Genomic DNA, 15838 nt, shown 5'->3' with positions numbered 1-15838 from the left:
ATTCACTCATAAAAATAATGAATAATTGGTTTGTTTATAATACTTTTATCTCGTCTTTTCCCTCTCATGACAAAATGGTATGTCGGATTATTTTTTAGTTATTAGTTATTATTTTTTATTATTAATTCGTATTATTAATAAACTCGGTGTGATTTATGTTAAATAAAAGTTGAATACGTGGGAGTTTTAATTTAGTTATTAGTTTCGGTGGCCCTTCATGATGACATCATCAGCTCGCGTCCAAAACAAGCGCCGTTCGTCGGCTAAACTAAACGGAATGAGGTGCTAAATCTAGACGATATGGAGATTATTTGGATCTGGACGCCGTCGATTCTGCAAAACATATGCGCAGAGATTTCAAGAGGGACTAAGGAGGTCAAAAATACTGCCGATAAGAAAATTTGTGGAATTATTTGCTAGCTAGCCGGGTGGCTAACCAGCTCGACAAGCCAGGAAATTAACGTTAGCGTTGTAAATAAGGAAACAACCATCTTTATTAAAAGTGAAGATTAACTTGATTCGTAATATATATGAAGTTGTGTAAATAGTAGTGCCATTAAGCGGGGATGTTAAACCAACAAAAGTCAAACGACATAGGAGTGTCAAAAAGATAAACATCAACAAGCCTCTTCTAGTTAGATTCACTTTAGTGGCGATTTGTATTCACGAGGCTGAAAAGCTGGTCTTCTCATTTTTTTTAATGGGGAGAAACTGGATCAGAAGAGATGCACGGAGGAGTAGTTTTGTCATGGTGTTGGCAACTCTGACCGTCTCCTGTTTTTGGATTGGAGTTACTGGTCAAGATGGACCAGCTATGACTGCAGAGGAGAAGTCTAAAATCAGGTAGCTTGATTTATGTATTTTATTTGTCTGAGTAAAATGTGCTGTTGTGTCATATTGTGTATAAAAGTAAATCTTGTTGAAGTTGTTTGCCAGATCAGAAGTCCAGTGCTGGTTGGATGTTGGTATTTGGCAGCTGTGGTTTGAGTCCATTAGGGATGATGACAGCATGTGATGTTTGTCTTCATCATTTTAGTTGTGTATTGTTTCGTAAGAGTGTTGCTTCATAACAGGATGATGTCATGATTCCTGACCAACACTATTGCTCAAGTTAAGGGTTGGGTTTTAGTTCTCAGTAGTGATGTAATAAGCTGACTCATTCTAATCCCTCCAAAGTCTCCATAAATAATGTTTTTCCTGTTTATAATGGTGTAGACATACATAATACACATTGTAGAGGACATTTGTAGCTAGTGACAAGTATTTGCCTGTGAAGAGATATGTTCAGAATGTTTACCTTTACACCGGATCTTCTACTAAATTAGTCAGCAGCAAATATTTCATATTTGCACACACAACAGAAAACACAATATTTAAAAGGATAAATAAAAATAGACAACGTTTCTAATGTAAATGTGTCATCATATATCATTAAAGGTCTATAAGGAAATGAGCTTCATTGAGTAATTTGTTTAGTTGCTTTCCCCAGAACACTATCAATTGCAACTCGGTCTTCCATTGTTTTTCAGGGACCAGATTTTGGAAATGTTTGATCATGCCTACAACAGTTACATGGTGAGCAAATTTTCATATTCCACCGGATTTAATTCTGAAATAATTTAGAATGAATATACATATGTTTTCATTCTTCATCAGAAATATGCCTACCCAGCAGATGAGTTAATGCCCCTCAGCTGTAGAGGGAGGGTGAGAGGGCAGGAACCAAATCGAGGAGATATTGATGACTCTTTAGGAAAGTGAGTCTAACCATCTTTATCCTTCCTGCTTATTTGTAGCCCGTTTCTCCTTTACTGTTTGGTTCCTCACATGCTGTCTGTACAACCAGCTGTAATTTACTTGTTTTGTACTGTAAAAGATTAGCTACTTGTTAGTGCATCAGCAAGGATAGACAACTGAATTAAAGAACATGTTGATTTCTTCCATGGGCCACTAATGGAAATCTTCTTCCTCTGTTTTCTAAGGTTCTCTTTAACATTAATAGACACTTTGGATACTCTTGTGGTGAGCAAAACCTATATGTAAAAACTTCATCTGTCGAAGAGCATTCTGGGTAGTATTTGACTACCCCTCACACATGTGTTTATAACGGTTGTTTTATGTGATTCTGAGCAGTTGCTAAACAAACTGGATGAGTTTGAGGAAGCTGTAAAGAGGACGATCAGTGATGTAAGACTGGATAATGACATCGTCGTCTCTGTTTTCGAAACTAATATCCGTGTGCTGGGGTACGGTCTTGAAGATTCACTCACTTTAGATGTTAATATCTTACTACATTTGAAGTAAAAGTGGCAAATGGAAATGCAATTGTCTTTACGTTCACTGAGAGTAGCACAATTGCAAAAGCTCCTTTTGTTCTTTCAGTGGATTGTTGGGTGCACACGTGATGGCAGACGTTCTAAAGCAGCGAGGAGATAGGATGATGTGGTACAAAGATGAACTGCTGCACATGGCCAAAGACTTGGGCTACCGCCTCTTGCCTGCCTTTAACACTACCAGTGGCCTTCCTTACCCTCGGGTAACGTTCACTGCTATGTGCATAAAATGAGTTTAGTTAGTCACTAACAAAGTTAGTCACTACTAACAAAACTGTTTGATGGTACAAAGGAGCTACCAATGAACCAAAGTGAAATGTCCTTATTAGGTCAATCTGCGCTATGGAGTCGTCAGCCCGCTTTCGCGTACGGGCACTGAGTCGGACACCTGCACTGCCTGCGCAGGGACCATGATCCTGGAGTTTGCTGCTCTCAGCCGGCTATCCGGGGAAAAGATATTTGAGGTAAACACCCAGCATGTTTTCTTTACACCAGCAGAGCAAGAATCAGCTATGTGGCTATGCTAAGAAGTCATTCACTCCATTCGCTGTAGGATCACGCACGGAGAGCTCTCGACGTTCTATGGGAGAAAAGGCAAAGAGGAAGTGACCTCGTCGGCACGGTGATCAACATCCACAATGGAGACTGGGTTCGAAGGGGTGAGGCTTTGCATTGCTACTACTGTTGTCTGTTGTTACTTAAATACATAACACTGCACTTTGAAAACAATACACTTCGGTTTCCTGTAAGTTCTACTAGTGATTCATAGGAAATGCACATGATGATAATGAACATGCTTAAAAAATGTAGAAGCACTGCATGTTACTTTGGGTAAACACATCTGTCGAATGCATAAAAGTGTTGAAACATACAGATATGAAAAAGGAAATGATTCAGTGAAACATTGGGCTCCAAACAATGATACCATGAGGACTTCTGCTTTTCACATTACACATTGGGAATTTATTTGATTGAAATTATTGTTTAGAGCACACATTAGTATAAAATGTGATATTTGTGTTGCACGGCCTTCATCGATATTATATTAACATCACTGTCTTCTATTTCTCATTACAGATAGTGGTGTTGGTGCTGGTATTGACTCGTATTATGAATACTTGATGAAAGCTTATATTCTTCTTGGGGACAAAGTATATCTCGAAAGATTCAACACAGTAAGGGTTCTATACTCCCTGGAAATTAGAAATCAGGAATGTCCTGTAAAACTGGAATACCTTACACAACACTGAAAATCTAAACAGAAGATTGTAAATGGGTATAGATAAAACCTTTAATCAAAAACAAACCTTCTGTTTGTAGTATCCAACGTACTTGATTTCCATTGGGTGGTTGACTACTGACTTCTGTATTGAGTCATGGAACTTCATACACAGCAAGATTTGCTCTTAAATCTGTATAAAACAAGAAACATGTTTAATATTTGCGTACAGGATGAATTCATAGTCAATAGCTAGATTGTATGGCATACACAGTACAACATTTTCTGTCAGTTCATGGCAACAAGCATCGACATGCCCTAACAGGAAATCAGGGCTCAAATTGTGCTGTGTTATCCAGACTTTAGTCACATAGAACAGATTGTAGCTCAATTACCTCACACGTATTGTCACGTGACTTATTTTTGTCTGTTGTTACAGCACTACAGTGCCATTATGAAATACATCAGCCAACCTCCTCTGCTGCTCAACGTGCACATGCACAACCCCACCGTGCACGTGCGCAGCTGGATGGATTCATTACTCGCCTTCTTCCCCGGACTACAGGTTCAGCTCTTTGTCATTATATTTAATCACATAGAAAATGGGAAGTAAGTGAATTTGCAGAATTTGTAACCTAGAACAGTATATTCGTATAAAAGAAAACTGTATTCCAGTATATCGATACAGTACCAAAGTACCACAGGTTTGTTGTCAAAGAATTGGCAGATTTCAACTCTGGACCCAAGTAGGGTATCTTTTTGGTGAACTTTGTCTGAACACATTCCAGGTTCTGAGAGGAGATTTAAAACCTGCCATTGAGACACATGAGATGCTGTACCAAGTGACCAAACAGCACAATTTCCTCCCTGAGGTATCTCAACTGCAATAAACTTACACCAGTCATCTACAACTGATATTTTATATTGCATTCTGAATGTTCACAAGTAATCAATGATTTCCAATGATCTGTTTTCAAACAGGCCTTCACCACAGAGTTCAGAGTTCACTGGGGTCAGCACCCTTTGAGACCCGAGTTTGCTGAAAGCACATACTTCCTTTATAAAGTAATGAAACAAGACCGTGTCTGACTTCTCTGGTTTTGTCAAAGTACATTTTTGTCAAAGTCTTTATTCATCGTTTTTTCAAGTTTGTCTCTTCGTGTTCAGGCCACAGGTGATCCATACTACTTGAACGTGGGTCGGACTATTGTGGAGAAGTTGAACACTCATGCTCGAGTCCCTTGTGGCTTCGCCGCCGTGCAGGACGTGAGGACTGGTTCCCACGAGGACAGGTAACAAATTAGGTTATCAACAACCTATTTGATAACTTAAAATTCATATTACCAATGGATTGACTTTAAAAACTGCATTTTCATGTTTGATTGTTTCAAGGATGGATTCCTTCTTCCTGGCCGAGATGTTTAAGTACCTCTACCTTCTCTTCTCAGAGAAGAGTCAGCTGCCTATAGACATTGATGATTATATTTTTACTACTGAGGCTCACTTGCTCCCAGTGTCTCTGTCAACAACCCACCCCCCCTGCCACAGCAACGACACGGTTAGAGACAATCTTTCAAACATGAATCCAAATGAATGATGTTGGGGTGTTTCCTTCCAAGCATAACTATTTCCCGACGTTTTGTGTATCTTTTAGCAACCTCAAGCGTCTCATGAAAACGACTTGTTTTCGTACTCCTGTCCCAGCGCTCAGACCCTCTTCCCCAACAACCCCACTTTTGCCAAGACTATCAGAGACGGCTACAAATACCTTACAGGAGTGGGCAGAGCCGGGCAGATGTCACCAGTCAAGTGGGTATAATTTGATGCAGGTTTTTACAGAGTCCTGGTAGAAAAACGCTAATTTTACAATAATGTTCTCTTCAACACAGGGGGATCGAGCTGCCACTTCACGACACAGGCCTGGAGCCCGTGGAGTTTCTGAAAAGCATTGGTATCTCTTTAGCTCCTCTCACTGAGCTGGGCTCCTCCATCCGAGGCTCAGTAACTCAGGTGAACATGCAGTGAATGAATGTTAAGGTCTGTCTAATTTTTCTTCTGCACATCTGCTCATCTGTCTGTGTCTCTACACAGGACTCTCAGAAGGGGGTGTTTAAGTTTAAGCTGGTCGCGGAGGTGAGCCAAACCCCAGAGCAAGAGGAAGTGGTGCCATTGATTGTACAGCTCATTTCCCCTCCGTTTTTGGGTAGAACGGTCCTTACAGCCGGACCAGCGAAGTTTGGACTGGACCTTGCCAAACAAGAGCACGGGGTGAGATCTCTATGAAAACTTGGGTACATGGGTGTGGTTGTCTATTATTATCTATGAATGCTTTCAATAAACAGTCGATTTAAACATATCGTCGATGTCTTTCCAAAACCTTGTACGTCTGAATTAAGCAATTCAGGAAATGGAAAACAAGCTTTTTAAATGACTTAATACTGTGTTTTCAAAGTTGATGAGCCTTTTAATACTTTTTATTGGTTGGATATTTGCAAAACCCAGTGACAAACATAAAGGGTGACTAATAATAATGATTTATGTCAAAAACAAATCACAAAATGTGGAGATACACGGAAGGAAGGAAAGCAGCGATATATACAGTACATTCATACAAACTGTATATGAGTTGCTGTCAATTCCACAAGTTCCCCATTCCAATGTGTCGATAGAATGAATCGGACCATTCTGTTCCTATGAAAGCATCTTTAAACACAACTCATTTATGAACTCTCTCGTCTCTCTTTCTCCAAGGTGAAAGGCAGTATTGTGAGAAGTGTTCCATACACAGCGTGCGGGACTATTGAGAATGGTGTAGAGCTACAAGGACGCATAGCGCTGGCATTGAGAGGAGACTGCATGTTTGCCGGCAAAGCTCGACGTCTCCAAGAAGTAGGAGCCATCGGAGTCATATTCATTGGTGAGCTGAACTATTGTATGATCATGAACATCAATCTCATCTCATATATCTTGAAGAGACCAAAGTAAAAAATCTGTTGACTTGCTTCTTCCGTTTCAAAACCTCATCTGCACACTTAAAAATAAAGGTGCTTTGAAGGTTCTTTGTAGCAAAGGGGAACCATTGTTTTCTTAGTTTTTTATAGTCTGAAGGAACCTTGTGATATTTTGTGAATAATGTGAAATGTAGCCTTTATGGATTCCTCATGTGTTCTTTATGGAATGTTCTCACAGATCACAGAGAGGGCACCAGCATTGCAGATACGCCACTCTTTCAGATGGTTGGAGATGGAGACTCTACAGATGACATCACCATTCCTCTTGTGTTCCTCTTTAACAAAGAGGGAGCTACACTCACTACCGCTCTGCAGGAACATCACAATGTAGATGTTCTTCTGTTGTCCAAAGAGAAACAACTCGGCAAAGGTAACGGATAAAACTCATATACACAAATACTGTAGACCCTCATCGATGGCTCTTATAGCATTGCTAGCATGCTTTGTTTCATAGCCTGTATTTGTTTTATCTTTATAGAGAAACCTGAGAAGCTTAACATTAAGTTTCGTCTGGCGAAGGAGGGAGAGTTTGCTGAAGGTGAGGTAGAGAGCACTACGATCCAGCTGGTGCTGGAGAAAAATGAGGCGATTACAGAGACTCAAGGTGCAGAGGCTGCATCCTCGACAGAAACTTGCACCGCCTCACCACCAAAAGATCCTGAAAGCTGCCCCTGACAGCGAAGACAGCCGTGATCTCCCTTACAGAACACAGAGCGGATGCTCCGTCACTGACCTAAGATCAGAAAAAGCAGGAAAATTGTGCTTTGGAGAATCTGTTTCTGTTAAGCCTCGAATGTACCATGTGAGCAACGAAAAGGGAGCTCAGAAGCCAGATGGTTAAACACTTTCCCTTGTGAAAATCTAAAGATACTTTGTGTAGTTTCTAGATTGAGAGGGTTAGACATGCAGAGTTGCCGTCTGTCTGATATTGTGCTTGTTGCATAGGTTCTTCTCGGTTTATCGGGATCACAGTTGATTCATACAGTATTTTGTCTTCAAAGGTAGATCACAAGCTCTCAATCCTTTCTCCTTATTCCTAAGTGTCTTGCACTTCCTTTTATGAGACAGTTTATCCAGAAATGGAACTCTCATATCGTTCCAAACCTGTATGACTTTCTTTTTACCTCTTTTTGGGGTATGTGTCTTAAAACAGGGATCCAATGACCAAACCCCGAAAACCAGTGTTATGGGCAGTTTATAAAAGATGATGTTAAATGACAGAGGATGGACCTGTGTACCAATTATTTTTACATACAGTTTATAGACCGAGATATCAGGGACACCTATGACTTGAATATGTTATGTGTGAATATGTGTGTCATGCAAAGTGCATTTGTCATTGTCACATGCTCATGTTGTTACATTTCATCATGTGCCAATACTAAATCTGTGCGGTTATGCGTGTGTGCATTTTCATAAATTTATGCATTTTCCCTTTAAATCCAGTAACTGATCAGGGGACATTTTGAGAGGGTCTGCAGTAATGTGCAGTTACAACCTCAGACATTGCAATGAAGGGCCAGGACAGACATCAAACCATCAGGGTTTACATGATGATATTGTTTGTGCAATAATATACATTTAGTGTGTAAAGTGTCTTCGCTGGGTGATTGTAACTCTACATTTCCATTTGAATCGAAATTTGTAAGTCATTGTAAATTAGCTTTCTCTTTTTTTCTTTTCCCCTGGGGTTTCATATGTTGTTTTGCTTTAGCATGGGCAACTGTGTGGGCAATGGTTATATCAGACCAAAACATTTAATTTCAAGTCTTAGTAGCTACTAGATGTCAAATGCAACTGTTATTCATGATTGATTGTCATAAGGATGTCATATTCTGTACCTCTTGTTTCGCAAAGGGCTTATGACCGATTCACTTTAAAGTAGCTAAATATAACAGATCAGATAGCATTATATTTATTTCTTAAGATACACTTGAGATTGTGGAGTTGGCAACGGCCCATTAATCTAAGACCAAAGTCATGAAATGTTTCATTACGGTGATGGTAAGAGATTTTAATAGTGTCCTGTAAGGAGCCTTTTTTGTAATGATGGATGAAAGAATGATCAGGACTTGCCATTAAAATAACGTTTTCAGGACTCGACTTGTCGACCCATTTTTAATGCATAAGGAATACATATCTCTTCGTTGATTATTTTTATACAATACTTTTGATTCAGTTATCTTTCTTAAAGTTTGACTATATAAGGAAGGTTTGCATTATTTCACAGGTACTTTACAGTAATTTGGTTTTGTCAAAGGCATTTTATATAATAATACATGTCAATTTATTTTGTTAGTTATATAGTGAAATGTATTTGGGAAATTGAGTAACTACTGTGCCTTTGCAATTGAAACATGTCAGGCTCGTCAACAGAGGGCGCACTGTGACAATGACTCAGTTTGACCTTCGTTCGCCTCCTACCGGCCGTCCTCATAACTGTTTGGATGTCTCCAAAGGTGGGTGGGCCCCAAATGGGAGATGTTACATGTGTATCAGCAGTAAAACGTCCATGTTACCCCACCTTGCTAGATATCACGAATCACGTTTCCATGGCCACCCGTTGCTGCAAATGTAGAATTAATTTCATTGTCTTGAATCTGGTTGGTCTGCAGTGTCACTTCCAGTTTATATTTTGTGCCGTCACAAATATCCGGCAAAAAACGCCTGTAGTATCACTGAACTATGTGTAGGATTATTAATCATTGATATATCATGAAGGCCTTGCTACTCATTTTTGTGAGATATAGCACAATAAGGTTTTCATAACTTTTGTGTTTTGTGTTATTATATGGGTGTTAACATATACCGTGAAAAAGAGGTGTGAATGTAAGCGAAGGAATTTCTAGTTTAGAGATATTTAGTTAATGTGTATAGGACAGGGAAGTTATTGCTTATATTTGACAGAAAACAGGTTTGGGCGTGATATAATTATATGAAGCCATGGATATTAGTGTGCAATACAAGGGAGAACCAGGGAAAGAGGTTTTATTCCAACTTCTGATTAAAAAATGGATGTTCTCCTGGAAGCTTGACTGGCAAATAGTCGGGCTTTATTCACAAGAACAACATCTAGGGTAGTAAAGAATATTTGCTTATCACATTTTTTTAATGGGACTGTTTCCTCTAACAAGTATAGTCAGCTATGACTACATTCACAATAAAATAACCACTCGACCGCAGAGCTTTAACAAACCATAACTAACATGTGGCTGGAAGATTCTGTCAGGGTATGGATTACAGTAATAACTGTAGAAACAGGTACTATAAGGGGTGTGACAAATATCAGTTTATCAATTGAAACCAAACATTAAATAAAAAAGGACTCACAAGTTATTGAATTTAGCATGTAGTGTTCGTATTCTACATACTAGGCTGCATCTTGTTTGAGACAAATGTCACTGTTATGTTTTTGCATTTTTTATTTAGCTTTTTAATAATGTCAACCGTATATGGCTAGCTTTGTATACTGTGCTAGGCTTTAATGGACTAGTTTGATGCACTTATGTATTTTCGTTGCCTATGTTGTTATAATTGCTTCCAATGTTTCCTCATCTGTAAGTCGCTTTGGATAAAAGTGTCTGCCAAACTAAATGTAAATGTAAATATGGACATAATTAGATTAAGAGTTAAAGTTAAAATACAATTCTAATGAAATTCCCTTGACGCAACCCAGGTTAATATACTGTATGTTGTAAGGGCGCAATGGTGATAGTTTAACACATATGGGCAAGGACTGTGTCATTGTAGTTAAACAGGTTTGATACATTTGAGAAATTATTTAATCATACGTGTTTCTTCATGTATGGGGTTGATCGCATCCACCCAGATTTTGCAACTGAAAAACGGCCACACAAGTAACCGATCCACACACACGTCTTGAAGCCTTGAAGCCGGAAATTTGTGCTCATCTGTTCTAATATAACTATTTCCTTTAAACTAGACCCATATCATGGCTGTGTTTCCATTGCGTCTATTCTCAGGTAAGTCAAAATTACGATACTTTATAGAATGCTTTACTTTGGGTGGCTTATATATTGGTATGTACAATATTTGAGAGCTTATGTTAAAAAGAACCCCCACACTCATTCTTGCTATGCTTTAATAATCAAATCTGCAGGGTTTTTGATCCTCACCCTGTGTACTGCAAGTCAGTATATCTATGTGAATGAGAAAAAGACATGGACAGAAGCTCAGAGCTACTGTAGAGAGAAATACGCTGATCTGGTCACCGTTGAAAATGATCAGGAGATGGAGAAGTTACTCGAGATCATGGATAACTATAACTCCATTGATTTGGCCTGGATTGGACTCTATGATGATCTGAACAGTTGGAAATGGACTCTAGAGGACAGTGATTTCTTTATAGAAGGAGAAAAACAATTTAGGAACTGGTATAACCCTGGACCAGGGAATATAGGAGGACAAAGTCTATGCGTGTATATTGAGAATGGGAGGTGGATTGCAGTGAGTTGCAGCACAGATTTTCCTTTTACCTGCTATGATGGTGAGCATTCATAATACATTAAATGTATTAAAACTATTTTCATACATTTCAGTTTTTACAATGAAAATGAAAAGGCGCTACACTTGTCTCTGTCTAATGCTTAATATTGTATGTTAATCTTTCAGGAAGAGCGAATGCTAGTTCAAGTTATGTTCCTGTTTGCCAGGCCAAAAACTGGACTGAAGCTCAAAGTTACTGCAGACAGCATTACAGCGACCTTGTCAGTGTCAGAAATGAGAGTGAACATCGGAAGATACTATATAAATTGCAAATGTTTGATCCTACTTGGATTGGTCTGTACAGAACTAGATCTTGGTCAGATCAGAGTAACTCTACATTCAGTAACTGGAGGTCAGGAGAGCCGAACAATGCTGGAGACAGTGAACACTGCACTGCTGTGTCATTCAGTGATGCTGGGAAATGGACGGATGAAAACTGCAATTTTCAGTTGCCTTTCATTTGCTACAGTTGTGAGTACTATCAACAGACTCAGAAATACAGATTTGTGTAGACACTTTAAAATAATGAAATAAGAGAATAATCATATAATTATTAATAATGTAATTTTTAACAGTGACTGCACTGGCATCCTCCCGTCAGTATCACTTTATATCTGAGAATAAGACCTGGTCTGAAGCTCAGACTTACTGCAGACAGAATTACACTGATCTGGCCACCATTGATAACATGACAGAGATGAACACTGTGATGGACACAGTTAATGAGACTTACGATGGCTCAGCTTGGATTGGACAGTATGATGATGTCAACAGCTGGAGATGGTCACTAGATGATGATGATTTCTATCAGGAAGGAGAGCGTGAATTCAGAAACTGGTATCATGAACCAGACAACTATAGGGGAATGGAACTGTGTGTTTCTATAAACGTAAAAGATGGAAGCTGGTTCGACTCCTCATGTGATGACACACTGCAATTTGTTTGCTATGATGGTACAACATTTCACCTGTTTAGATAACACAGTATGCTTTTACTTTATCAGTGACCCCTACTGAGCATATACTTTATATCTCAGGTAGAGAGAATGCCACACAGACATATATCAAAATCACTAATGGAAGGACCTGGACAGAGGCTCGGAGATACTGTAGAGAACATCACACAGATCTTGTCAATGTGAGAAACCTGACTGAGAATCAGAGATTCATTAGCAGAAAAGGTGGTATGATCTGGATTGGTCTGTACAGAAACAGGATTTGGTCAAACCATGTTTCTTCCAGTTATCAAAACTGGAAACCAGGAAGGACCAGAAAAGAAGCAAGACGATCAGTTGAATCGAACAATGATTTTCAGTACTGTGCTGCTGTATCTACTGACGAATTGGGTGATTGGACATATGAGAGGTGCTTTTCCATCAGGCCTTTCTTCTGCTACAGCAGTAAGTTCTTTTCTATTGTTCTCACCTTTAAGTCTATTTTTTCTGTGGGATGTTTTAACATGCTAATAATGATAGGCCTCAGTTAAATTGTTCACACATTTCTGTTATTCAAATAAAATGATCTCTTTTCTTTTTTCTTACCTTGACAGAATTAGCATCATCCCGTCAGTATCACTTTATATCTGAGAATAAGAACTGGCTTGAAGCTCAGACATACTGCAGACAGAATTACACTGATCTGGCCACCATTGATGACATGACAGAGATGAACAGGCTCATGAAAACAGTACGTGGGATTTACTATGGTTCCGTCTGGATTGGACTGTATGATGATCTGAACAGCTGGAGATGGTCTCTGGGAAACACAGAGTTAGGAGGAGGTTTTGAAAGCTGGTATGTCCGGCAACCAAGAAACGCTTATGGACAGAGTCTATGTGTGTCCCTGTCATCTTACAGCAGAATATGGAGTGAAGAGTATTGCTCTAATTCACATCCCTTTGTTTGCTATGATGGTGAGAACTGCTGTGAAACTGTCTTGTCAAACTGAAAAATTAGAACAATTACATATTATACCATGATGTCTTGTTTAACAGGAAGACAGAATGCCAATGTCAGTTTTGTGTATGTTAATGAAGTCAAAAACTGGACCGATGCTCAGAGTTACTGCAGAGAACATCACACGGACCTTGTCAGTATCAGGAATGGCACAGAAAACCAGATGATCCTTTCTCTTTCACAAAATAATCGCAATGTTTGGATCGGTCTGTACAGAACTAGATCTTGGTCAGATCAGAGTAACTCTACATTCAGTAACTGGAGGTCAGGAGAGCCGAACAATGCTGAAGACAGTGAACACTGCACTGCTGTGTCGTTCAGTGATTCTGGGAAATGGACGTATGAAAACTGCAATTTTCAGTTACCTTTCATTTGTTACAGCAGTGAGTAGATCTATCCTATATCTCAGAACAAAACTTTTTTTTAAACCTATTCCCTTCTCAGTATTTTTACAGGTGTTTTAACTAGACGTTCAGGTCTGCTCTAATTCATTTCAACTGTCCTTAAAGATCCCCTCATAAAATTGTGTCTTCACATACTTTCTTACCTTGACAGCTTTAGCATCCTCCCGTCAGTATCACTTTATATCTGAGAATAAGACCTGGTCTGAAGCTCAGACATACTGCAGACAGAATTACACTGATCTGGCCACCATTGATAACATGACAGAGATGAACAGTGTGATGAACACAGTTAATGAGACTTACGATGGCTCAGCTTGGATTGGACTGTATGATGATCTGAACAGCTGGAGATGGTCACTGGATGATGATGATTTCTATCAGGAAGGAGAGAGAGAATTCAGAAACTGGTATCATGAACCAAACAACTATAGGGGAATGGAACTGTGTGTTTCTATGGATGTAAATGATGGAACCTGGTTTGATACCAGCTGTGACAACACTTTCATTTTTGTTTGTTATGATGGTAAGATGATTTATTTGTGAAGATTATATGTTTTATGTAACTATAAACAAACAGTCTGACAACATTTGTTAAAATTTTAATTTTTCAAATATATTTTCATTATACAATTCATAGCATTTCCAATATGGTCTCAAACGTTTGGTTCCCACTGTATTAAAAGATTTTCTCACTGTTATTACAATGTCAATTATGAAAACGGATGCACTTATTAACTCTGTTGTCTCTTAGGCAGAGAGAATGCTTCTCAGAAGTATGTTTGGGTAGGTCAGGAAAAGACCTGGAGTGCTGCTCAGACACACTGCAGACAGTTTTACACGGATCTGGCTAGTGTAAGAAATGAAACAGAGCGTATACAGATACTGACCTTTGATCAAAAATTTAAAATGACAGCGGAACGTACAAATAATGAAGTGTGGATTGGTCTACACAGAAGCAAACTGTGGTCAGATAAAAGCAACTCTTCATTCACATACATTGTGAAATGGGCTTCCGCAGAACCAGATAATGGTTTTAGTATCCCTGGTCTGGCCTTTAAGCAACATTGCACAGCTGTGTCTTTCAAATCTTTTGGTTACTGGACAGATGAGCAATGCTTGGACCCTTTGCCTTTCTTCTGCTACAGTGGTGAGATCACCTTCCTTCTACATGGCCTATAATAAAATAAACAAGTAATCACCTTGTCTGTGATGTTTTTTGTTAATGTGGATGTGTTTCCTAATGACATCTCTATTTTGTCTTTTTGGGTGATGACCATGGAATTAAGATAATTATGGTATGTGTTGTAGAATGATCTTATATTTTATTTAATTTTTTAACAAAAACTAGTTTTAAGCAGCACATATTCCATATGATGTCTTATTACCAAATGACTGTATTTTTTGAAATGTGAATGTAAAAATACTGTTTTGCAATCAATAATAATAATTTGTTTTCTAGTGAGTGGATTGAGAATGAGCTTTTCAGCCAAAGAAAATTTGTCTCAGTCTCAGATTGAAGAGTTTATTGATAAGGTAAGTTAATGGGTGCCAGTTTGTAACAGCCATTTCTAAATAACATTGGCACGTGAAACAATCTAACCAAATCTTTTTAGTTTAAACAGGAGATGATCGAACGAGGAGCACCCGGCAACTTCACCATGCGCTTGAGAAACTATAGTTAAAACAGTTAAGTTGATTATCGCAAGATAACCATGTTTTAACGAAAACATATTATAATACTAAACCAATTTGACTTCCTGTCTTACACGAAGGAGCGCAGACCCCTTCAGACTCATAAAGTTAAAGACTCTGTACTTATATTACTTCAAGTATGGACTACAATGTCTTTTGTTTTTAATGTTTTATAAGTGGTTTAAGGCCTATATTGCTATTTTGTTTTTAGCTTCACCACCCAAGAGCAAGTGACCATATGGCCATCCCAGCTCAGGCAATTCCATCACCAACCAAGAGCAAAGACGGACTGTTTGTCACATTAATGCTAAATGTCAGTACTTAGTATTTAAAGCTAAACTTACATCACATGACAGCAGTTTGAAGTAGTGCTATACTATAGTAGTACTATAGTAGTGCTGGCTGTCATTGTTTTCAACACATGCATATTCATTTCTCTCTGGGTTTTGTAGACAATTGTAAATTGATGTTTCTAATTTAATATTAACATAGGTTTTTGGGGTGACGCTTAGACTATAGAAACAAAATTTCCTTTACACTTGATCTCTAAGCAACCGAATATGTTGTGTTTATACTATGAACATAATAAAACCAAGTATAAAAGTTCTTGCATTTATTTCATTCATCACAACAACAACGGGATTGGATTTTTTGACATTGTGTTCATCTTTTATTAGATTCTGTTACATTTAGTTAAGCATATAAAACCTTAAAACGAT

General features: G+C 38.5%; 2 protein-coding genes across 3 annotated transcripts; both read left to right on the top strand.

Moving 5' to 3' along the window:
• Positions 1-222: 222 nt before the first annotated feature.
• LOC306911238 (ER degradation-enhancing alpha-mannosidase-like protein 3) lies at positions 223-8661 on the top strand. 2 transcript variants are annotated; one of them, XM_079486430.1, is made up of 20 exons: positions 223-843; positions 1530-1575; positions 1657-1757; positions 1983-2022; positions 2134-2246; positions 2383-2536; positions 2663-2797; positions 2887-2992; positions 3411-3508; positions 3992-4117; positions 4341-4424; positions 4534-4617; positions 4720-4844; positions 4945-5110; positions 5207-5361; positions 5442-5562; positions 5644-5820; positions 6304-6469; positions 6742-6933; positions 7042-8661. In XM_079486430.1, exons 1-20 carry the CDS (start codon positions 701-703, stop codon positions 7236-7238), a joined length of 2529 nt encoding a protein of 842 aa, XP_079342556.1. In that variant the 5' UTR covers positions 223-700; the 3' UTR covers positions 7239-8661. The 2 variants fall into 2 exon arrangements, with proteins under 2 accessions (XP_079342556.1, XP_079342557.1); XM_079486431.1 differs by having other exon boundaries at positions 226-843; positions 5653-5820.
• Positions 8662-10382: 1721 nt separating this feature from the next.
• Positions 10383-15725, top strand: LOC306911837 (macrophage mannose receptor 1-like). The gene is made up of 12 exons (XM_079487514.1): positions 10383-10546; positions 10684-11070; positions 11196-11540; positions 11645-12022; positions 12106-12468; positions 12618-12980; positions 13062-13406; positions 13579-13950; positions 14179-14574; positions 14887-14960; positions 15041-15113; positions 15331-15725. The coding sequence occupies exons 1-11, from the start codon at positions 10516-10518 to the stop codon at positions 15107-15109; spliced, it is 3123 nt and encodes a 1040-aa protein (XP_079343640.1). The 5' UTR covers positions 10383-10515; the 3' UTR covers positions 15110-15113; positions 15331-15725.
• Positions 15726-15838: the final 113 nt, after the last annotated feature.

This window comes from Barbatula barbatula, assembly GCF_947034865.1.
Source record: "Barbatula barbatula genome assembly, chromosome: 22".
In the NCBI taxonomy this organism is placed as follows: domain Eukaryota; kingdom Metazoa; phylum Chordata; class Actinopteri; order Cypriniformes; family Nemacheilidae; genus Barbatula; species Barbatula barbatula.
Note: the sequence above shows the minus strand (reverse complement) of the source record. Positions and strands in the feature narration are given on the sequence as shown.

Bases quoted from the DNA above. Each gene is read 5' to 3' on its own strand.
- LOC306911238 (XM_079486430.1), top strand. From the start codon at position 701: ATGGGGAGAAACTGGATCAGAAGAGATGCACGGAGGAGTAGTTTTGTC. The intron at 1,576-1,656 runs GTGAGCAAATTT...ATTCTTCATCAG, and splicing joins ATGCCTACAACAGTTACATG to AAATATGCCTACCCAGCAGA. The intron at 2,537-2,662 runs GTAACGTTCACT...TGTCCTTATTAG, and splicing joins GTGGCCTTCCTTACCCTCGG to GTCAATCTGCGCTATGGAGT.
- LOC306911837 (XM_079487514.1), top strand. From the start codon at position 10,516: ATGGCTGTGTTTCCATTGCGTCTATTCTCAG. The intron at 10,547-10,683 runs GTAAGTCAAAAT...TCAAATCTGCAG, and splicing joins TCCATTGCGTCTATTCTCAG to GGTTTTTGATCCTCACCCTG. The intron at 12,023-12,105 runs GTACAACATTTC...TTTATATCTCAG, and splicing joins GCAATTTGTTTGCTATGATG to GTAGAGAGAATGCCACACAG.